This window comes from Oncorhynchus nerka, linkage group LG4 (genome assembly GCF_034236695.1).
Source record: "Oncorhynchus nerka isolate Pitt River linkage group LG4, Oner_Uvic_2.0, whole genome shotgun sequence".
Classification (NCBI taxonomy): domain Eukaryota; kingdom Metazoa; phylum Chordata; class Actinopteri; order Salmoniformes; family Salmonidae; genus Oncorhynchus; species Oncorhynchus nerka.
In genome coordinates, this window is record NC_088399.1 from 93,457,279 (window position 1) to 93,482,063 (window position 24,785).

Here is a 24,785-nt window from a genome sequence, read left to right on the forward strand (position 1 = left end):
GTCTCCACCCCCTCCAGGTGTCGCTTATTTTCCCCAGTGTATTTATCTCTGTGTTTCCTGTCTCTCTGTACCAGTGTATTTATCCTTGTGTTTCCTGTCTCTCTGTACCAGTGTATTTATCCATGTGTTTCCTGTCTCTCTGTGCCAGTTTATTTGTCTCTGTGTTTCCTGTCTCTCTGTACCAGTGTATTTATCTCAGTGTTCTCCTGTCTCTCTGTACCAGTGTATCTATCCCTGTTTTCCTGTCTCTCTGTGCCAGTGTATTTATCCCTGTGTTTCCTGTCTCCCTGTTCCAGTGTATTTATCCCTGTGTTTCCTGTCTCTCTGTACCAGTGTATTTATCCCTGTGTTTCCTGTCTCTCTGTACCAGTGTATTTATCCCTGTGTTTCCTGTCTCTCTGTACCAGTGTATTTATCCCTGTGTTTCCTGTCTCTGTGCCAGTTCTTCTTGTATGTTCAGTCAAGTCAACCAGCGTGTTTTCCCCCGTACTCCTTTTCTATTGATAGTCTTCCTGGTTTTGACCCCTGCCTGACTCTAGACTACTTTCCTGCCTGCCTGTTCATCCTGCCTGCCCTGACCTTGAATCTGCCTGCCTGTTCATCCTGCCTGCCCTGACCTTGAATCTGCCTGCCCTTCGGTACCTATTGGACTGGTTCTGACCCCTGCTTGACCCTGGACTACTTTCCCTCCTGCCTGTTCATCCTGCCTGCCCTGACCTTGAATCTGCCTGCCCTTCGGTACCTATTGGACTATGAACTGGTTTTCACCTTTCGTCTGTCCACGACCATTCTCTTGCCTGCCCCTTTTTGGATGAATAAACATTGTAAAACTCCAACCATCTGCCTCCTGTGTCTGCATCTAGGTCTCGCCTTGTGCCTTGATAGTTTGTGCCATGAGAAACAAGGACATTTTCCAGATTGACTGACCATGACTTAAAGTAATGATGGACTGTCGTTTTGTCTTTGCTTATTTGACCTGTTCTTGCCATAAATATGGACTTGGTCTTTCACCAAAGAGGGCTATCTTCTGTATACCACCCCTACCTCTTCACAACACAACTGATTGGCTCAAACGCATTAAGAAGGAAAGAAATATCACAAATTAACTTTTCATTTGTGGAATTTAACTTTTGAAGAATATATTTAGATTAGTTTAGTAACACTTTTTGTGGTTGCTACATGATTCCATATGTGTTATTTCATTGTTCTGATGTCTCCACTATTATAGGAAAATTAAAATAAACCATGGAATGAATAAGTGTGTCCAAACTTTTGACTGGTACTCTATGTAATTCAAAGTTTCATTTAAGTTATGCTACATTTCCTGGCGTCTCCCTCATGTCAGCATTGGTCTGGACACAAGGCTGTAGCCAAACTGCATATTTCCTACACTTTGGCGTGTAGGCTGCGTTATTTATGTACTATTCCAATGTTGGCATCTCTGATCCGATTCTGATCTGAGAAAGTGTTTGACATTGCGATATACAGTCTTATCCTAAAGTAGTCAGTAGTCAGGAGTCAGTCAGTAGAACATCAGTAATTCAACTCCAGGGAGAGTTTGCAGATCAGGGGTTTATTCAGCAGACAACCGTTTGCTCCACTCCAATTCTCACATAAAGGTATATACCACACAGGTATATACTATACAGGTATACTATACAGGTATACTATATAGGTATATACTATAGTATACCACACAGGTATATACTATACAGGTATACTATACATGTATACTATACAGGTATATACTATAGTATACCACACAGGTATATACTATACAGGTATACTATACAGGTATACTATAGTATACCACACAGGTATATACTATACAGGTATACTATACAGGTATACTATACAGGTATATACTATAGTATACCACACAGGTATATACTATACAGGTATACTATACATGTATACTATACAGGTATATACTATAGTATACCACACAGGTATATACTATACAGGTATACTATACAGGTATACTATAGTATACCACACAGGTATATACTATACAGGTATACTATACAGGTATACTATACAGGTATATACTATAGTATACCACACAGGTATATACTATACAGGTATATACTATACAGGTATATACTATAGTATACCACACAGGTATACACTATACAGGTATACTATACAGGTATACTATACAGGTATATACTATAGTATACCACACAGGTATATACTATACAGGTATATACTATAGGTTACCACACAGGTATATACTATACAGGTATACTATACAGGTATATACTATAGTATACCACACAGGTATATACCACACAGGTGTACAATACAGGTATACTATACATGTATACTATACAGGTATATACTATAGAGGTATACTATACAGGTATACCACACAGGTATATACTATACAGGTATACTATACAGGTATATACTATAGAGGTATACTATACAGGTATACCACACAGGTATACTATACATGTATACTATACAGGTATATACTATAGAGGTATACTATACAGGTATACCACACAGGTATATACTATACAGGTATACTATACAGGTATATACTACACAGGTATATACTATACAGGTATACACCATACAGGTATATACTATGCAGGTATACTATACAGGTATACACCATACAGGTATACACCATACAGGTATACACCACACAGGTATACACCATACAGGTATACTATACAAGTAGAAACCATACAGGTAAATACCATACAGGTATACTATACAGGTATATACAATGCAGGTATATACTATACAGGTATATACCATACAGGTATACTATACAGGTATATACTATGCAGGTATACTATACTATGGTTCGGTGCGTGAGTACAGGAGTACAGGTAATGGGTGTAATGCTCAATGGGGCCGGTGTGTTTACGCATGTGAGTAAACACACCCACTGTAAATCATGTGATAATACAGTATATATATATATATTAAATTGAGTAAAATTGGTCCTGCAAGTTGCTCTAAAATGACATGAGAAAAGTCAATTTCTTATATTTTACAACAGTGAGGTGGAACACGATGCAAAAATCATTGACGAGTAAATTCAAAGAACAAATGTATGAGAGTTGTACCAAATCACTCCTTATCAAGACCACCATTCAAATAGCTTATAGACGTTTCAACATGTGTGACCATTATTTAAATAGCTTATAGACTTTTCAACATGTGACCATTATTTAAATAGCTTATAGACTTTTCAACATGTGACCATTATTTAAATAGCTTATAGACTTTTCAACATGTGACCATTATTTAAATAGCTTATAGACTTTTCAACATGTGACCATTATTTAAATAGCTTATAGACTTTTCAACATGTGTGAACATTATTTAAATAGCTTATAGACTTTTCAACATATGACCATTATTTAAATAGCTTATAGACTTTTCAACATATGTGATTTGACAAGATTCAGCTCATTTTAAAAGAGGACACATGTGCACCACATAAAGACCTTTTAAAACCTATGGGGATTCTCTTCCTGATGGCTGGACCGTTTCCACTTTGGTCAGGATGGCAGGCACCTTCCCCTTCCCTGCTCCAGGGGCCTTCATAACAGCCATCTCCCCCTGTCCTCCTCCCTGTGCCCCCCCCTCTATCCCTTCCTTCTTTCCACACTCCACCCCTCCTTTCTTCTCTCTCTCTCTCCGATATAGCCTCTCTTTCAATTTGCTCCTGGAGAAGGACCAGAAAAGGAGGCCCGCCACGGTCAGACCCGTTCCCAGGCAGGTGAGACCGATCCCGGCCGCCACGCAGTGATGCAGACCCCTGTTAAAACTGACAGCCTGGGTGTCTGTGAAGAGGAGGTCCCCCTCCCCGAAGGACTCGATCCTGGTGGGGCCGGAGTAACCCACGGATAGACTGACCAGACCAGAGGTCACCATCAGGAGACCAAGGGCCAGAGAGACCTGAGAGAGAGGGAGAGAGAGAGAGAGAGAGAGGGAGGAGTAGAGAGAGAGAGGGAGAGAGGGGGGAGTAGAGAGAGAGAGAGAGAGATAAAAGTGAGTGAGTTACGAAGGGACTGGAAAGGAAGATAGGGAGACAGAGAGTGACCAGATAAGGTAGAGAAAGAGGGTAGAGAAAGAGGGTAGAGAGAGACAGAGAGAGAGAGAGAGAGAGAGAGAGAGAGAGAGAGACAGACAGACAGACAGACAGACAGACAGACAGACAGACAGACAGACAGACAGACAGACAGACAGACAGACAGACAGACAGACAGACAGACATAGAGAGAGGGAGACATAAGAGAGAGGGAGACATAGAGAGAGACATAGAGAGAGGGAGACATAGCGAGAGAGACATAGAGAGAGGGAGATATAGAGAGAGGGAGAGGGGGAGAGAGAGAGAGAGAGAGAGAGAGAGAGAGAGAGAGAGAGAGAGAGAGAGAGAGATAAGGTCAGTCATTGACAGTGCATTAGTTGTCTACCTTCCAGAGTGCTGAGCTCCACCTCAGGGGCGATCTCAAGGTCTGGACGTCCCCCACTCCCTCAGGGTCTCTCTCCCACCCTGATGCAGTGCTACACCCCTCATAGAAATGGTGCAGGTAGGAACGCACCCCAAACTGCGGACAGGCACAGCTAGAACCTACCTGTGGGAGGGAACCATAGAAATAGAAGACGTAGAATGGATATCCCCATTCACACATCATTCCATGGTGAGTAATCTTGGCATCCTGAACCAAATAATAAATACCAGTGTATAAATGTTTAAACTAAGATTCTATTGAAAGCAGATTAGTAAGATCTCACCTCACAGCCTGAGGACCCTGACCCACATCCAGACCCTGAGTTACAGGCCTCAGAGCACGACGCCATCACACCTCATACACCTGGAGAGACACACACGCACGCACGCACGCACGCACACACACACACACACACACACACACACACACACACACACACACACACACACACACACACACACACACACACACACACACACACACACACACACACACAGAGAGAGACATGAGGACACACACACACTCTCAATTGTGGTTGACTTTCCCTAACTGTTTCCAAAGCCTACAGACGTACATCAAACTGTCTCGTCTCCTGCTTTAGACTGTAAAATACAATAATATATAAACCAGAGATTGCTGATGCTATGTATTGGCCATTGAGAGTTTTTGAAGCCACTGGTCGGCCATATTGGCTCTCCCCAGTAGAATAAGTCCTCCATAGGAATTAATGAAATTCTACAGTATTTCAAATAATTGTATCAAAGACAAAATTACACATATTTAAGTATACTATTTTTTATTATAGTGGGAACAGTAACAAATATATACTTTTAAAGATTTTTAAAAACATTTGATTTATTTATTTATGTTTAGCATAACATAATATAATGATACAGTATGCATTAAGGTGTCTGTAGAAGAAAACATCTGGCGAAAACTAATGTAGACATTAAAATATAAAGGTATTTCTATAACTACCAAAATAGTGTAGGAGTGACAAGATGGAGGCGCAGTGGGTGGCTTAAGCACAGCGTCCCTTACCAATCATCTAGTGTATTTATAAATCATTAACAGACTGTAGACAACCAACAGCAACTGTCTCCTTGTCTCCTACTTTAGACTGTAGACTACCAGTGAAGCCTCCTCAGAGGAAGAAGGGGACAACCATCCTCCTCAGTGAATTTCAGAAAAATAGTGAAAGTTCTCATTTTTAGATAAAACTATACTGAATATATTCACGTCACCAAATAATTGATTATAATTGATTATAACACACTGTTAATTCCGGCGCCGACAGAGATGGCCGCCTCGCTTCGCGTTCCTAGGAAACTATGCAGTTTTTTGTTTTTTTACGTGTTATTTCTTACATTAGTACCCCAGGTCATCTTAGGTTTCATTACATACAGTCGAGAAGAACTACTGAATATAAGATCAGCGTCAACTCATCATCAGTACGACCAAGAATATGTTTTTCGCGACGCGGATCCTGTGTTCTGCCTTACAAACAGGACAACGGAATGGATCGCATGCAGCGACCCAAAAAAACGACTCCGAAAAAGAGGGAAATGAGGCGGTCTTCTGGTCAGACTCCGGAGACGGGCACACCGTGCACCACTCCCTAGCATTCTTCTTGCCAATGTCCAGTCTCTTGACAACAAGGTTGATGAAATCCGAGCAAGGGTAGCATTCCAGAGGGACATCAGAGACTGTAACGTTCTGTGCTTCACGGAAACATGGCTCACTGGAGAGACGCTATCCGAAGCGGTGCAGCCAACGGGTTTCTCCACGCATCGCGCCGACAGAAACAAACACCTTTCTGGTAAGAAGAGGGGCGGGGGCGTATGCCTTATGGCTAACGAGACATGGTGTGATGAAAGAAACATACAGGAACTCAAATCCTTCTGTTCACCTGATTTAGAATTCCTCACAATCAAATGTAGACCGCATTATCTACCAAGAGAATTCTCTTTGATTATAATCACAGCCGTATATATCCCCCCCAAGCAGACACATCGATGGTTCTGAACGAACTTTATTTAACTCTTTGCAAACTGGAAACTGGAAATTTATCCGGAGGCTGCATTCATTGTAGCTGGGGATTTTAACAAGGCTAATCTGAAAGCAAGACTCCCTAAATTTTATCAGCATATCGATTGCGCAACCAGGGGTGGAAAAACCTTGGATCATTGTTACTCTAACTTCCGCGACGCATATAAGGCCCTGCCCCGCCCCCCTTTCGGAAAAGCTGACCACGACTGCATTTTGTTGATCCCTGCCTACAGACAGAAACTAAAACTAGAGGCTCCCACGCTGAGGTCTGTCCAACGCTGGTCCGACCAAACTGACTCCACACTCCAAGACTGCTTCCATCATGTGGACTGAGATATGTTTCGTATTGCGTCAGAGAACAACATTGACGAATACGCTGATTCGGTGTGCGAGTTCATTAGAACGTGCGTTGAAGATGTCGTTCCCATAGCAACGATTAAAACATTCCCTAACCAGAAACCGTGGATTGATGGCAGCATTCGCATGAAACTGAAAGCGCGAACCACTGCTTTTAATCAGGGCAAGGTGTCTGGTAACATGACCGAATATAAACAGTGCAGCTATTCCCTCTGCAAGGCTATCAAACAAGCTAAGCGTCAGTACAGAGACAAAGTAGAATCTCAATTCAACGGCTCAGACACAAGAGGCATGTGGCAGGGTCTACAGTCAATCACGGACAACAGGAAGAAATCCAGCCCAGTCACGGACCAGGATGTCTTGCTCCCAGGCAGACTAAATAACTTTTTTGCCCGCTTTGAGGACAATACAGTGCCACTGACACGGCCTGCAACAAAAACATGCGGTCTCTCCTTCACTGCAGCCAAGGTTGAGTAAAACATTTAAACGTGTTAACCCTCGCAAGGCTGCAGGCCCAGACGGCATCCCCAGCCGCGCCCTCAGAGCATGCGCAGACCAGCTGGCCGGTGTGTTTACGGACATATTCAATCAATCCCTGTACCAGTCTGCTGTTCCCACATGCTTCAAGAGGGCCACCATTGTTCCTGTTCCCAAGAAAGCTAAGGTAACTGAGCTAAATGACTACCGCCCCGTAGCACTCACTTCCGTCATCATGAAGTGCTTTGAGAGACTATTCAAGGACCATATCACCTCCACCCTACCTGACACCCTAGACCCACTCCAATTTGCTTACCGCCCAAATAGGTCCACAGACGATGCAATCTCAACCACACTGCACACTGCCCTAACCCATCTTGTGACGGCCCTGAATTTTTCTGAACCGTCTCAGTGCAGCTCCTTCCAATAGGGCGCTTTCCCTTTAATTCCTAATTAAATAGCCAGCATCAGCTGCGCAAAAGGGGGGTTGTGATGGAGACGTGACTGAGGATGTGTTCAACCCTCAGTTCCCGAAGCTTCTCTATTCTGTTGTTTTGTTGCCGTTAAACGTGTGTTTTGTTGCCAAATAGAGTTTACCCACCGTCTGACTGACCGACTGACTACAACCTTTTTGTATACGGTATTTCATTTGTTTTGATGTGATGTATACTGTGATTTATGTAGTTAGTTGTAGTTGAGGACTTAGTAAGAGTTGATACGCTTTAAAGTTCTGTGGTAAAATTATTGTTATATTAATTGTATGACTAATACTGGGTTTACGCTACACTGAATGAACGGACAAACATTGCGTGACAGAAGTCACTTGAGTTCCCTGAACTCTACCGGGCAGGACTCTTTTTAGGCCCGAGGTACAGGACATTTCTGGAGGAACCAGAACTCATTGTGTTATATTATTATATGTGTGTGTAATCATTGATGTTGTTAATACAACCCACGCAAAGAATATAGTTGTTTTGGAAGTTCTTTCCAATGTTTTAAGGGTTTATGAAAAGTTTATTTCCATCCTGACTTTTACATAAGTCCTTTGTATTGGTGTAGACTTGACGGACCAGATGGGACTCATTCCCACCCAAACTAAAAGGAGAAACCAATGTTTTCTCTGGTAGGCACAACCTACCTGGCACCCCTATAAATAATAACCTCAAGTCAAAACCGTTACATAAAAAATGGCACCCCAGATGGGACCGCTCAACATTGAGAACTAACCAATATTTTGTGTGGAATTAAAACAATGGATTCACCCCAAGATAATGTGCTCATCCATGTCATACCTGTCAATGGGAATACACAGGGCCATTCTGACCATCAAGCTGACAACACAAATCATAATGTGAATGGAGATAATGGAGTTGATTTGGGCCAGAGCCCTGGGAATCTAAATGCTCGGCCTGAGCCACAGGCCACAGGAGGTCTAACCAGTTTCTCACTTATTGACATGGATCTGTGTGGAAGTACTGAGCTAGTCCTCCCTCTGACACCCAACCTTCCTCCATTGTCTGGTTTATCTCCAGAGGTTGTAGTCTTACAACTTCAAGGTGACATCCTTGATATTCGTCGGACTCAACAACATCTCCAAACTCTTATCCACCATAATTTCAAATGTCTGAGGGAAGAGCAACAACAGAGTGCCATGGAATTCAGAAACTCACTGAGCACTCTAACCCACATGCTGACAGAGCTCAGTGAGAGTGGAAGACGGGAAATTACTGGTGCCATGGACAGGCAGTTTGACTACCAACGAAACCAACTCACTGCCACTCTCCAATGGCGCCTGCAACATCACCACACTGAGGTCCTCAAGGACGTTAATTCTGTTTTTTCTCCCATGGTTAACACTGTAGGCCACTTGCAGAGAGAACTCTCTAATTGTGTTAAAATGTTGGATGACGTGTCTGTGGACATGGCCTCCATTAGGCACAACTCCTTACACAGAGTTTCTCTGGTGTCCACTTCTGTTCAGACCACTGAGGGCCAAGCTGGCACCTCTGAACAGCCAAGACAAGGCCATGCTACAGTCACCACTGTCGATGGACTGGTTCGCTTGGGACAGCAGTTTGAGAAGGACAGAGAATGCCAACAGCAATATGACCAGAGAAAGAAACAGACACCCAAACAGTTGCCCAAGACAGACCATCAACAACAGCCAGAGTCTCCAGTCAAGACCCCTCTCATGTTCTGTTGGAGATGTAGCCAAAAGGGACATTCTTCAGCTACATGTCCAAGACCGTATCAAGTAAACCCTTCTAGAGACCACAAATCACAACAGGCCAACACACCTAAATCTCTTCGCAGCAATGACCATCCTTCTCTGGGTGCTTTAACCAGAGCTGAAACCCCAAGAGTCACTGCCTACGCCCCCCCATCGACATCCCCTTCCTTTCAGTTAATACCGCACCAATCAGAAGCTACAAAGTTACATGATTGGGGTTCAAATGTGGCAGTCTTCTCTGCCATTGCTCCGGTACCACTAACCCTTGATAATCCTTCTGACTGTGGTTCAAATGTGGCAGTCTTCTCTGCCGTTGCTCCGGTACCACTAACCCTTGATAATCCTTCTGACGATCTCCTTTTACTGTGAGGCTGTGAACAGCCAAGGAGTTAGCTCAGCAGCCAGAGGAGTTAAGGCTGTTGGACAGCCAGAGGGTTAAGGCTGTTGGAACAGCCAGAGGAGTTAAGGCTGTTGCTTAAGAGCCAACAGCCAGGGAGTTAAGGCTGTTGGAACAGCCAGAGGAGTTAAGGCTGTTGGAACAGCCAGGGAGTTAGGCTCTCAGCCAGAGGAGTTAAGGCTTTGGAACAGCCAGAGGAGTTAAGGCTGTTGGAACAGCCAGGGAGTTAAGGCTGTGGAACAGCCAGAGGAGTTAGAGCTGTTGGAACAGCTGGGAACAGCCAGAGGAGTTAAGGCTGTTGGAACAGCTGTTGGAACAGCCAGGGTTAAGGCTGTTGGAACAGCCAGGGGTTAAGGCTGTTGGAGTTAAGGCTGTTGGAACAGCTGCAGAATAATGCTGATGTATGTACTTCAAAGCTAGGACGCACCGGGCTCCTGAAGCACAAAATATTCCTTACACAGGAAATGCCAATCAAGCAAAAGCCATATCGTTTGTCCCCAGCGAAGCTAATCATCCAAAAGGGACTCATTAATGATATGTTAGCACAAGATATAATAGAACGTTCCTCCTCTCCCTGGGCTGCTCCTGTTGTCCTCATCCCAAAAAAGACTGGTGGTCTTAGATTTTGTGTGGACTATAGGAAGACCAACAATGTTTCTCAGACTGATGCCTATCCTCTTCCTACCATCCATGAGATCCTGGAGTCATTGTCTGGCGCTGTTGTGTTCACTACCCTTGACCTCAATAGTGGTTATTGGCAGGTTGAGATGGACCAGGAAAGCAAGGACAAGACTGCTTTTGTCTGTGCTGAGGGCTTGTTTTCCTTTAAGGTGATGCCCTTTGGATTAAAGAATGCCCCTGCCACTTTCCAAAGACTCATGGAGATTGCGTTAGGTGAGCTCAAAGGGAAGATCTGTTTCGTCTACCTGGACGATATAATTATCTACTCTCAGAACAGAGAAAGACACTTTCAAGATCTTCAAGCAGTGTTGGACAAGCTACGAGAAGCTGGTCTGACCTTGAATATGAAGAAGAGCAACTTCTGCCAAACCTCCCTGAAGTTCCTTGGCCATATTGTGTCTTTCGACGGCATTCATGTGGATCCTGAAAAGACAAAGGCTGTACAAGACTTCCCTGTGCCAACCACACTCAAGGCCCTTCAACGGTTCCTTGGTATGGCTGGATGGTACCATCGGTTTGTGTCGAACTTCTCCCAGGTGGCAGAACCCCTCAACGCGTTGAAGCGAAAAGGAGCGAAATTCCAATGGACGGCAGAGTGCCAGACCTCCTTTGAAACCCTGAAACGACATCTCGTCACACCTCCCATTTTAGGTCATCCCAACTTTGATTGCCCTTTTTTTGTTTACACTGATGCAAGTGATGTTGGACTTGGTGCTGTCCTAGTCCAACAGACTGGACTTGGCACTGAAGAAGTGCTAGCGTTCGCCAGTCGAACATTGAATGGAGCAGAACGGAACTACTCCACAACTGAGCAAGAGTGCCTTGCAGTTGTCTGGGCTTTGGAAAAGTGGAGGTACTACTTGGAGGGTAGACACTTCACTGTGGTCACTGACCATTCCTCCCTTGTGTGGGTGTTCAAGACCAACAAACCAAGCACCAGACTCATAAGATGGGCTCTACGGTTGCAAGAGTTCACCTTTTCAGTGGAATACAGGAAAGGAAAATACAACACTGTTCCAGATGCCTTGTCCAGAGCTCCTGCTTGTGATAACAGTGGCCCTCATCTTACATGTGCTACTGTCCTGTCAAGCAGTCGAGACTCGCCCAAAACGGACTTTCCCATCTCTGATGAGGCCATATGGAAAGCCCAACAGGATGATCCAGAAGTACAGGCTTTGTACCAGACTATCCTGGAAGATGGAGAAAAGATGGTCAATCCTACCACAAAGCTGACCATCATTGAAGATAAAGTCTACCGAGTTGTACAATTACCTCACAGAACACTCTACCAAATGTACATACCTGAAACTCTACGCCTTCAACTGCTTCAACATTTCCACGAAGACCCATTAGCTGGTCATTTGGGCAGGTTCAAAACCTACAAGCGGTTGCAAGCGTTACTGTACTGGCCACATCTGAGCATGGATGTGAAGTCACACATCCGAAACTGTCAGGTTTGTCAAATGTACAAACCAGAAGGTAGAAAGCCTGCTGGCATGTTGCAGCAAACGGTGGTTACCCGACCTTGGGAAATGTTAGGAGTGGATTTGATGGGTCCATTTCCTAGAAGCTCCAATCAGAATGTGTACATGCTTGTTTTTGTTGATTATTATTCAAAGTGGGTGGAGCTCTTTTCCCTGCGTCAGGCCACAGCAAGGACCGTCTCTAACATCCTTACGAAAGAGATCCTGACTCGCTGGGGAGTGCCTGATTACATCCTGTCTGATCGAGGTTCCCAATTTGTCTCTGATCTCTTTGAGGAGACCTGCCAAAGATGGAACCTGAGACAGAAGTTGACCACTGCCTATCACCCACAGACCAATCTCACTGAGAGAGTAAATCGAACCTTGAAGACAATGATTGCTTCCTATGTAGGGACCCAGCACAAACACTGGGACAAGCACCTTCACGAGTTTCGATTTGCTCTGAATTCTGCTGTGCAAGAGTCCACTGGAGTCACACCTGCAGAGCTGAACCTAAGTCGTCCTCTCCGAGGACCCTTGGATATGGTGCTACAGCCCCAGCAGCTTACTCCAGACGCTGCTTGCTATGACCAGGTAGTCCATCTCCATGACTTGAGAGCTCTTGTCTCAAAGAACATGATCCAGGCTCGACTCAAGCAGAAGAGGAATTATGATAAGAACAGACGAGACATGCAGTTCCAGCTTCGTGATCGGGTGTGGCTTCGCTCTCATCCTTACTCGAAAGCTGAACAATTCTTCTCGGCCAAGCTCGCTCCTAAATGGCAAGGACCATATAGGATTGTGGAGCAGATGGGCCCTTTGAACTACCGAGTGGTGAAAGAGGACACAAGTGAAGATATGCGCATTGTCCATGTCTCACGCCTTAAGGCCTGTTACCCCTCGGCTGAGGAATTGGAGGCGATTGAGCGCCGCAAGGTCCTGGATATCTTTGAAGAGGAAAGTGAGGAGACTTTTCTCGGATTCCCAGACCCAGAAGTCTCACACCTCAAGGCCTGTGACCCCTCAGCTGAGGAGCGTGAGCTCCAAAAAGTCACAAATATTTTTGTAGAGGAAAGCGATGAGGAGACCTTTCTCGGTTTCCCCGACCAAGATGTGCCTTCCAGGGCAATGGTCGGCTTTTTCCAGGGGAGGGGGTGTGTGACGGCCCTGAATTTTTCTGAACCGTCTCAGTGCAGCTCCTTCCAATAGGGCGCTTTCCCTTTAATTCCTAATTAAATAGCCAGCATCAGCTGCGCAAAAGGGGGGTTGTGATGGAGACGTGACTGAGGATGTGTTCAACCCTCAGTTCCCGAAGCTTCTCTATTCCGTTGTTTTGTTGCCGTTAAACATGTGTTTTGTTGCCAAATAGAGTTTACCCAGGATCGGATCCACTCTTTGCATCCGTCCGTGGACTACACCGTCTGACTGACCGACTGACTACAACCTTTTTGTATACGGTATTTCATTTGTTTTGATGTGATGTATACTGTGATTTATGTAGTTAGTTGTAGTTGAGGACTTAGTAAGAGTTGATACGCTTTAAAGTTCTGTGGTAAAATTATTGTTATATTAATTGTATGACTAATACTGGGTTTACGCTACTGTTACGGATACAGTTATCCTGTGTGTGTGTGTATCCTGTGTGTGTGTTTCTTTTCTGTCCTTCTCCCTCACAGGTGAAAATCATCACTCCCCAATCAGTCAACAATCAATCATCAATCAGAAGACACACCTCCTCCTATTTCCTACCCTATCACAGTTCCTTCCCCATGGTTTAAAAACCCCATCATTTGTTTGCTCTGGAGCAAACTCTAGCTCAATCTCTAGCTCAATCTCTCTGTAAATGCCATGTCTGTAGGTCTCTGTGTTTCACTCTCGCTTTGTTTCTTAACCTCTCTTTTGTTTAAAGCACCTCCATAGCACTTTGTCATCACCTGTGAGTATTGTTTTTGGCTATGGTGTTTGTTTGTTGCTGGTGGGAAAAGGGGAAACCAAGACAAGTCGCCCATGGGCATACACTACCCGTAGGTGAACTTTGTTAAATACACTAGTTAGAACTGGGCGGACCACCAACTGTATTTTTGGTTAGTTAGTTAGCTGTTGTTAAAGTAGGCTAGTCTAGCTTAGGGGTGTTTTTGAATACTTATTGTTTCTTTTCTTGGGTCCAGCTCAGCCCCTTTTCCTGCTCCCCCCATTACCGTGTGTTTATAAATAAACCTAGAGTTTGACGGTAGATTTCTGTTGTCGTGGTTATTTCGTGCACACTTTTACTTTGTCACAATAATAATTTGCATGAGTTATGTTACCATCCCCCCTAGACTGTCGGGCCAAAAGGGATTCGTAACAGCTACACTGAATGAACGGACAAACATTGCGTGACAGAAGTCACTTGAGTTCCCTGAACTCTACCGGGCAGGACTCTTTTTAGGCCCGAGGTACAGGACATTTTTGGAGGAACCAGAACTCATTGTGTTATATTATTATATGTGTGTGTAATCATTGATGTTGTTAATACAACCCACACAAAGAATATAGTTGTTTTGGAAGTTCTTTCCAATGTTTTAAGGGTTTATGAAACATTTATTTCCATCCTGACTTTTACATAAGTCCTTTGTATTGGTGTAGACTTGACGGACCAGATGGGACTCATTCCCACCCAAACTAAAAGGAGAAACCAATGTTTTCTCTGGTAGGCACAACCTACCTGGCACCCCTATAAATAATAACCTCAAGTCAAAACCGTTACAATCTGGACAAGAGGAATACCTATGTGAGAATGCTGTTCATCGACTACAGCTCGGCATTCAACACCATAGTACCCTCCAAGCTCGTCATCAAGCTCGAGACCCTGGGTCTCGACCCTGCCCTGTGCAACTGGGTACTGGACTTCCTGACGGGCCGCCCCCAGGTGGTGAGGGTAGGCAACAACATCTCCTCCCCGCTGATCCTCAACACTGGGGCCCCACAAGGGTGCGTTCTGAGCCCTCTCCTGTACTACCTGTTCACCCACGACTGCGTGGCCACGTACGCCTCCAACTCAATCATCAAGTTTGCGGACGACACAACAGTGGTAGGCTTGATTACCAACAACGACGAGACGGCCTACAGGGAGGAGGTGAGGGCCCTCGGAGTGTGGTGTCAGGAAAATAACCTCACACTCAACGTCAACAAAACTAAGGAGATGATTGTGGACTTCAGGAAACAGCAGAGGGAACACCCCCCTATCCACATCGATGGAACAGTAGTGGAGAGGGTAGCAAGTTTTAAGTTCCTCGGCATACACATCACAGACAAACTGAATTGGTCCACTCAAACAGACAGCATCGTGAAGAAGGCGCAGCAGCGCCTCTTCAACCTCAGGAGGCTGAAGAAATTTGGCTTGTCACCAAAAGCACTCACAAACTTCTACAGATGCACAATCGAGAGCATCCTGGCGGGCTGTATCACCGCCTGGTACGGCAACTGCTCCGCCCTCCACCGTAAGGCTCTCCAGAGGGTAGTGAGGTCTGCACAACGCATCACCGGGGGCAAACTACCTGCCCTCCAGGACACCTACACCACCCGATGTTACAGGAAGGCCATAAAGATCATCAAGGACATCAACCACCCGAGCCACTGCCTGTTCACCTCGCTATCATCCAGAAGGCGAGGTCAGTACAGGTGCATCAAAGCTGGGACCGAGAGACTGAAAAACAGCTTCTATCTCAAGGCCATCAGACTGTTAAACAGCCACCACTAACATTGAGTGGCTGCTGCCAACACACTGACACTGACTCAACTCCAGCCACTTTAATAATGGGAATTGATGGGAAATTATGTAAATATATCACTAGCCACTTTAAACAATGCTACCTTATATAATGTTACTTACCCTACATTATTCATCTCATATGCATACGTATATACTGTACTCTATATCATCGACTGCATCCTTATGTAATACATGTATCACTAGCCACTTTAACTATGCCACTTTGTTTACATACTCATCTCATATGTATATACTGTACTCGATACCATCTACTGTATCTTGCCTATGCTGCTCTGTACCATCACTCATTCATATATCCTTATGTACATATTCTTTATCCCCTTACACTGTGTATAAGACAGAAGTTTAGGAATTGTTAGTTAGATTACTTGTTGGTTATTACTGCATTGTCGGAACTAGAAGCACAAGCATTTTGCTACACTCGCATTAACATCTGCTAACCATGTGTATGTGACAAATAACATTTGATTTGATTTGATTTGAAGGTATACAGTAGCCTCAGCCGCACTCTGTAGTGTATCACCATGGTGTAGCCGAAGGACAGATAGTTTCCGTCCTCCTCTAAGTACATTGACTTCAATACAAAACCTAGGAGGCTCATGGTTCTCACCCACCTTCCATAGACTTAAACAGCAAATAATGACAACTTCTGGAGGACGTCCTCCAACCTATCAGAGCTCTTGCAGCATGAACTGACATGTTGTGCACCCAATCAAAGGAACAGAGAATGAATCTAGTACTGAAAGCATACACTACAGCTAGCTAGCACTGCAGTGCATAACATGTGGGGAGTAGTTGACTCAAGGAAAGAGAAAAACAATAGTTGAACAAATTAAATTCTTCCAAAATGGAGAAGCAAGAGAGAGAGAGAGAAAAAAAAATAAAGCCCCTTGAATAAAGCACCTTGAATTGAATTGAGAGAGAGCTAGCTATATTTTGTTGTATTTAAAAAAAACATTCGCTTTCACTTAATTAGCAAGCGAATGCAGCTAGCTAGTTTAGCCTACTCAAACACCCGGCTCAAACAGAGAGGGATGCTATGTTAGCTAGTGGGCTATGGCTATCCAACAGAGAGGGATGCTATGTTAGCTAGCTGGCTATGGCTATCCAACAGAGAGGGATGCCATGTTAGCTAGCGGGCTATGGCTATCCAACAGAGAGGGATGCTATGTTAGCTAGCTGGCTATGGCTATCCAACAGAGAGGGATGCCATGTTAGCTAGCGGGCTATGGCTATCCAACAGAGAGGGATGCTATGTTAGCTAGCTGGCTATGGCTATCCAACAGAGAGGGATGCTATGTAAGCTAGCGGGCTATGGCTATCCAACAGAGAGGGATGCTATGTTAGCTAGCCGGCTATGGCTATCCAACAGAGAGGGATGCTATGTAAGCTAGCGGGCTATGGCTATCCAACAGAGATGGATGCTATGTTAGCTAGCGGGCTATGGCTATCCAACAATGGAACACTTCCAAGTAAGCTTTTGGTTTTATTAATTTGTTGCCACTGGGGCCTGACGATGTAACTGCTAAACTGCTGTTTACTAACGCGTTAGTTCTAGTAGCTATGTTGACTATGACGTTAGTTAATATGGTGACAACAATGTAGGCTGTGTGTAGCGGTTAGTGGTTATGATATGAAGGTTTGTCTTGGAAAGGTTATTTTGGTTGGTCACAGACTGCTGATGTGTTATGCACTGAAGCCCACAAGTGAAGGAAAAGGTGAGAGGAGGAGAGCACATAGATGAGAAGAAATTAATGAGCAAAGTGACCATGCTGTTTGTATGTGGCTGCTATGAAAGTCAACTGTGTTTGCTTGTGATCTGGGGTGTAGAAACGGAAGCAAATGTCTGTTACGGAAACGGAAGCTAATGTCAACCCAATTGAGATGGTTTGGGATGAGTTGGACTGCAGAGTGAAGGAAAAGCAGCCAACAAGTGCTCAGCATATGTAGTAACTCCTTCAAGACTGTTGGAAAAGCATTCCAGGTGACTACCTCATGAAGCTGGTTGAGAAAAAGCTTTGCAAACACTTGGCAATCATCAAGGCAAAGGGTGGCTACTTTGAAGAATCTCAAATAGATATTGATTTGTTTAACATTTTTGGCAACTACATGATTCCATATGTGTTATTTCATAGTTTTGATGTCTTCACTATTATTCTACAATGTAGAAAAGAGTAAAAATAAAGAAAAACACCGGAATGAGTAGGTGTGTCCAAACTTTTGACTGGTACTATACATCAAAGGAGACTGAAATAAACTCCCTTTTTCAGGACCCTGTCTTTCAAACATAATTTGTAAAAATCGAAATAACTTCACAGATCTTCATTGTAAAGGGTTTAAACACTGTTTCCCATGCGTGTTCAATGAACCATAAACAAATAATGAACATGCACCTGTGGAACGGTCGTTAAGACACTAACAGCTTACAGACGGTAGGCAATTAAGGTCACAGTTATGAAAACTTAGGACACTAAAGAGGACTTTCTACTGACTCTGAAAAAAACAAAAACAAAGATTCCCAGGGTCCCTGCTCATCTGCATGAACGTGCCTTAGGCATGCTGCAAGGAGACATGAGGACTGCAGATGTGGCCAGGGTAATACATTTCAATGTCCCTACTGTGAGACGCCTAAGACAGCGCTACAGGGAGACAGAACTGACAGCTGATCGTCCTCGCAGTGCAGACCACGTGTAATAACACCTGCACAGGATCGGTACATCCGAACATCACACCTGCGGGACAGGTACAGGATGGCAACAACAACTGCCCGAGTTACACCAGGAACGCACAATTCCTCCATCAGTGCTCAGACTGTCCACAATAAGCTGAGAGAGGCTGGACTGAGGGCTTGTAGGCCTGTTGTAAAGCAGGTCCTCACCAGACATCACTGGCAACAACGTCGTCTATGGGCACAAACCCACCGTCGCTGGACCAGACAGGACTGGCAAAAAGTGCTCTTCACTGACGAGTTGCAGATTTGTCTCACCAGGGGTGATAGTCGGATTCACGTTTATCGTCGAAGGAATGAGCGTTACACCGAGGCCTGTACTCTGCAGCAGGATCGATTTGGAGGTGGAGGGTCCGTCATGGTCTGGGGCGGTGTGTCACAGCATCATTGGCCTGAGCTTGTTGTCATTGCAGGCAATCTCAAAGCTGTGTGTTACAGGGAAGACATCCTCCTCCCTCATGTGGTACCCTTCCTGCAGGCTCATCCTGACATGACCCTCCAGCATGACAATGCCACCAGCTATATTGCTCGTTCTGGCGTGATTTCCTGCAAGAAAGGAATGTCAGAGCTCTGCCATGGCCAGCGAAGAGCCTGGATCTCAATCCCATTGAGCACGTCTGGGACCTGTTGGATCGGAGGGTGAGGGCTAGGACCATTCCCCCCAGAAATGTCCAGGAACTTGCAGGTGCCTTGGTGTAAGAGTGGGGTAACATCTCACAGCAAAAACTGGCAAATCTTGTGCAGTCCATGAGGAGTAGATGCACTGCAGTACTTAATGCAGTTGGTGGCCACACCAGATACTGACTGTTACTTTTGATTTTGACCCCCCCTTTGTTCAGGGACACATTATTCCATTTCTGTTAGTCACATGTCTGTGGAACTTGTTCAGTTTATGTCTCAGTTGTTGAATCTTATGTTCATACAAATATTTACACATGTTCAGTTTGCTGAAAATAAAAGCCAGTTGACAGTGAGGATGTTTCTTTTTTTGGTTTTGAGTTTATAATAAAACCTTTTGACATAGAAACAACAGATTTTTGGCAGTTTTCTTTTAATAATATTTATTCATTTTAAAAGTATTCAAAATATTAAAAACATTCCACCCATGAGACAAAGATATTTCAAAAGTTCATAAGAAAAACATGAAATCTTAATCATATTGTTGAGGAGTTGCACCTACTAATTATCTTATGAACTTCTTATTGTTTTTCTTAAAGAAGCTTCCTAAGTTTTTGCATAAGAAGTGTTTTGTGAAACGGGGCCCTGTTGCTTCAGTATTCCCTGGGTGTCTCCTTCGTCAAGCAACGTTAGAAGGATAGAGCTCTGTCTGTGTAGGATGATGCCATGACGCCAAGGCCCAAGGGTTGATAGCCACCCACGGATGAGTCACTCACACACACACACACACACACACACACACACACACACACACACACACACACACACACACACACACACACACACTGAGTCTATAAGGAGCTATTGTCTTGTTACTTGAATAGCTTTAGTGCAAACAGAAATGGCTACACTAGAGACTTACTCATAACACTCGACAAGATGCGCGGTGTGCAACACTGTCAAATAACTAGCTTATCTATTATTATCACTGAACTGAGGTGCATGATGTGTCAAGAATAGAGAGAGACGTGCGACACAACATATTAAATGTATCACATTTAGATACCCGACTGGTTCTCGTCAGCTAATTCCTCCGCTTCTTTTTTCCACGTTGTTTGTTCAGATTAAAGACTAAATGTCGGTAAAATGATCGATTTTGCAGCAGTGAATTAGTTTTCGATTGCGGTGCTGAAAACATTCTCCCCACAGCGGTAGACAGAAGATAATGTAGGTAGACAGAAGATAATGTAGGTAGACAGAGGATAATGTAGTTAGACAGAAGATAATGTAGGTAGACAGAAGATAATGTGGGTAGACAGAAGATAATGTAGGTAGACAGAAGATAATGTAGGTAGACAGAAGATAATGTAGGTAGACAGAGGATAATGTAGGTAGACAGAGGATAATGCAGATAGACAGAAGATGATGTAGGTAGACAGAAGATAATGTAGGTAGACAGAAGATAATGTAGATATACAGAAGATAGTGCGGGTAGACGGAGGATAATGCATATATACACAGAAGATAATGCATGTAGATAGAAGATAATGTAGGTAGACAGAAGATAATGTAGGTAGACAGAAGATAATGTCTCAACTCCTTCCCCTAATCCTCATTGTCCAATTACGTGCTACAAAATGCCGTTTTCACAACTCCAGAGAAACTCTTTGCAAAACATGTATTTTATTAACATGAACGTGAGCCTCTTCATTAGAGGCTGTTTAGGCTCATTTTCTAATCTTACCTTGTCCGGAGTGCTCGCTTCCGCGCCACGGTCTTACTCGAGTCCCATTGCAGAACGAGCTCTCAGAACCAGCGAATCTACACTTGACATCAATTCTCAATAAAGACCCTGTGCGCAGGTGCACAGCTCCAACACATTTGTTATCAGAGGAACCCGGTTGTCACTAGTTACCAACAATCATGGCTACACCCTGCCTATTTCTTCAATTGATCTGTTTCCTTCAATAGCCTAGATTTTCAATAATGAGATTTCCTCCTAAAACTTACCTCGACACTCCGGCAGTGCCTTTCAGTGACCGTGCCTGTAGCACATGGAGTCGGGCAGTGATGGTTTACGGGAAATCAAATGACAAAGGGGAGTTGAGTTCCACAGGCTGTATCGAATATCCAACTCCAAACCTTCAAGTGTCGAGACAAGTCTTCTGACCACAGAGTGCCCAACGTACTACTTTGGAGGGGCAGGTTTCTACACATTCGTTTCAGTAGGCTATTCAGTTCTGTAATTCAACACATCCTATTCAATGGTAATAAGATGTGATGGGGAGTGAAGTCGAACACAAACTCTCTCACGCACACTGAGTCACATCCTGATTATGTGGTTTATGTAAATATTTAATTTGGTCCTGGCCATGTATAATTCATACGGTATGTAATATCCTAAACCAGTGACACAACACGTCCCACAGGAAAACAACAACAAAACATCACCTGTGCTTCCCAAATGACAGCATATTCCCTACGTAGTGCACTACGGAATAGGGTGCCGGTTGGGATATAGACCCTCCTTAAAAGGAGAATAAGGGAAGCTTGGTTACCGGATTGTTTCTGCATTCAACAAATTCAACTCTTCATTGTCATGCCAAGCCAAACACATTTTTGTTTATTTCTTTATCTAACTGTTTATTCAGTTGATTATTGGTCTCGATCACAACTGTACTAATGCGTTTTCGAGGTGCTAAACATTGGATCATTTTGAATTTTTGCATTGTAATTTCAGAAAATGTCACTAAATTATCTGTCTCTAATAGTGGAATGATGAGTGTTTCACTCACAGTGTTGTGATTGGCTGTGATGCTCGCCTATTGATTTCCCCTGCCTGAGCGACATCTGTTGTCAAACTGAGAAAGCTGTTCTGACTTTGTGGGCGTGTTCAATTTCAGCTTTTTTTGTGAGAAAACGAGCACTGAATAGTGTAGTAAAACCATTGTACCATCTAAAATGCTGTGAAACATATTTTCAATAACAACAATTGTTTTTACAGCTTTGAAGCTGGTGGACTAAAATCTAAACTTGTTTTCTCACATAAACTGAAATTGAGAAACAAAGTAGAAATGTACGGACAATTCAATAAAACATCCTATGTGGAACACCTTTAAAATCATGTGATCGTTGTGACTCAAGACCATCTGATCCCACTGGTAGTGAACACAGTGTACCCATATCAGATAGTAGGATATTTACAGAGGGAACACAGTGTACCCATATCAGATAGTAGGATATTTACAGAGGGAACACAGTGTACCCATATCAGATAGCAGGATATTTACAAAGGGAACACAGTGTACCCATATCAGATAGCAGGATATTTACAGAGGGAACACAGTGTACCCATATCAGATAGTAGGATATTTACAGAGGGAACACAGTGTACTCCTAGTATTGATTTTAGTAATGAACATTGTCAGTGAGCATGTCACCAAGGGGACGCAACACACACCTCTCTCTCTCTCTCCTTCTCCCTCACATATCTCTCTCTCTCTCTCTCTCTCTCTCTCTCTCTCTCTCTCACTCTCTCTCTCCCTCACATCTCTCTCTCTCTCCCTCACATCTCTCTCCCTCTCTCCCTCACATCTCTCTCTCTCTCTCCCTCACATCTCTCTCTTTCTCTCTCTCCCTCACATCTCTCTCTCTCTCTCTCCCTCACATCTCTCTCTTTCTCTCTCTCCCTCACATCTCTCTCTCTCTCTCTCTCTCTCTCTCTCTCTCACTCTCTCTCTCTCTCTCTCTCTCTATCAACACTCTGGATAAAGTCTCCTGTTATATGACCATATTATGGCCTGCTGCTCTGGGTGTGTATTTTCTACAGAGAGTGGCTGTCACCAATCACCCCACACAGACAGGCCAACCACTGAGGCTCTGTGTAGGGACTGCAGAGTTAATCCATTCCGTCATTATGGAATGAAGAAGCTACCGAGGCAGAACCATTATCATTACAGTTTCTCTCTCTTTCTCCTCTCCCCCCTGCTCTCTCTCCTCACTCTCTCTCTCAAATCCATTTCAATTCAATTTAAGGGCTTTATTGGCATGGGAAACATTGCCAAAGCAAGTGAAATAGATAATAATAAAATAGCAGATTACACTCACAAACGCTCCACAAGTAAACAACATTTCCAATGTCATACCACGTCTATATACAGTGTTGTAATGATGTGCAAATAGTTAAAGTACACATAGGCTGTATTTACAATGGTGTTTGTTCTTCACTGGTTGCGCTTTTCTCGTGGCAACAGGTCACAAATCTTGCTGTGATGTCACACTGTGGAATTTCACCCAGTAGATATATGAGTTTATCAAAATTGGATTTGTTTTCGAATCCTTTGTGGATCTGTGTAATCTGAGGGAAATATGCATCTCTAATATGGTCATACATTTGGCAGGAGGTTAGAAAGTGCAGCTCAGTTTCCACCTCATTTTGTGGGCAGTGAGCACATAGCCTGTCTTCTCTTGAGAGCCATGTCTGCCTACGGCGGCCTTTCTCAAAGCTTTCCTTAATTTTGGTTCAGTCACAGTGATCAGGTATTCTGCCAATGTGTACTCTCTGTTTAGGGCCAAATAGCATTCTAGGTTTTTGTAAATTCTTTCCAATGTGTCAAGTAATTATCTTTTTGTTTTCTCGTGATTTGGTTGGGTCTAATTGTGTGCTGTCCTGGGGCTCTGTGGGGTGTGTTTGTGATTGTGAACAGAGCCCCAGGACCAGCTTTCTTAGGGGACTCTTCTCCAGTTTAATTTCTCTGTTGGTGATGGCTTTGTTATGGAAGGTTTGGGAATCGCTTCCTTTTAGGTGGTTGCAGAATTTAACGGCTCTTTTCTGGATTTTGATCATTAGCGGGTCTCGGCCTAATTCTGCTCTGCATGCATTATTTGGTGTTTTACACGGAGGATATCTATGTCACTCGTCGTCGCCGGTCTAATAGCTTCCACCGAAGGTGGCTCCTCTCCCTGTTCAGCCGGTGCTCGGCGCTCGTCGGCGCCGGTCTAATAGCTTCCACCGAAGGTGGCTCCTCTCCCTGTTCAGGCGGTGCTCGGCGCTCGTCGGCGCCGGTCTAATAGCTTCCACCGAAGGTGGCTCCTCTCCCTGTTCAGGCGGAGCTCGGTGCTCGTCGTCGCCGGTCTAATAGCTTCCACCGAAGGTGGCTCCTCTCCCTGTTCAGGCGGTGCTCGGCGCTCGTCGGTGCCGGTCTAATAGCTTCCACCGAAGGTGGCTCCTCTCCCTGTTCAGGCGGTGCTCGGCGCTCGTCGTCGCCGGTCTAATAGCTTCCACGATCCTTTTTTTCCTTTCATTTGGTTGTGTCTGTCTTATGTGTCACCTGTGTTCTATTTTTGGTAATTAGTGTGGGAATTTAAATCTCGCCATTTCTTCTGGGTTTTGTGTGGGATTGTTTTGTTTGCTGTCGTTCAGTTCTGGGTTCCGTTTTTAGGTTCTGTTGTACAGGTGGTTTGAGGCTACTGTGTTAGTCCTGTTTTTCCTGTTTCCTCTTTGGACCTTGTTTATTAAATGCCCCTTTGGGAAAC

General features: G+C 44.2%; 1 protein-coding gene across 2 annotated transcripts; it reads right to left on the minus strand.

The window, feature by feature from the left end:
• Positions 1-1,553: 1,553 nt before the first annotated feature.
• LOC115116547 (neurensin-1-like) lies at positions 1,554-21,471 on the minus strand. Of its 2 annotated transcripts, none has more exons than XM_029645044.2 (4): positions 21,261-21,471; positions 4,762-4,841; positions 4,440-4,601; positions 1,554-3,921 (listed from the first exon to the last, which is right to left on the minus strand). In XM_029645044.2, the coding sequence occupies exons 2-4, from the start codon at positions 4,825-4,827 to the stop codon at positions 3,478-3,480; spliced, it is 672 nt and encodes a 223-aa protein (XP_029500904.1). In that variant the 5' UTR covers positions 4,828-4,841; positions 21,261-21,471; the 3' UTR covers positions 1,554-3,477. The 2 variants fall into 2 exon arrangements, with proteins under 2 accessions (XP_029500904.1, XP_029500903.1); XM_029645043.2 differs by lacking the exon at positions 21,261-21,471 and adding an exon at positions 20,995-21,238.
• Between the last annotated feature and the right edge of the window lie 3,314 nt (positions 21,472-24,785).

Bases quoted from the DNA above. Each gene is read 5' to 3' on its own strand.
- LOC115116547 (XM_029645044.2), bottom strand. From the start codon at position 4,827: ATGGCGTCGTGCTCTGAGGCCTGTAACTCAGGGTCTGGATGTGGGTCA. The intron at 4,602-4,761 runs GTGAGATCTTAC...TCCCTCCCACAG, and splicing joins CAGGGTCCTCAGGCTGTGAG to GTAGGTTCTAGCTGTGCCTG. The intron at 3,922-4,439 runs GTAGACAACTAA...CCTCTCTCTCAG, and splicing joins GGAGCTCAGCACTCTGGAAG to GTCTCTCTGGCCCTTGGTCT.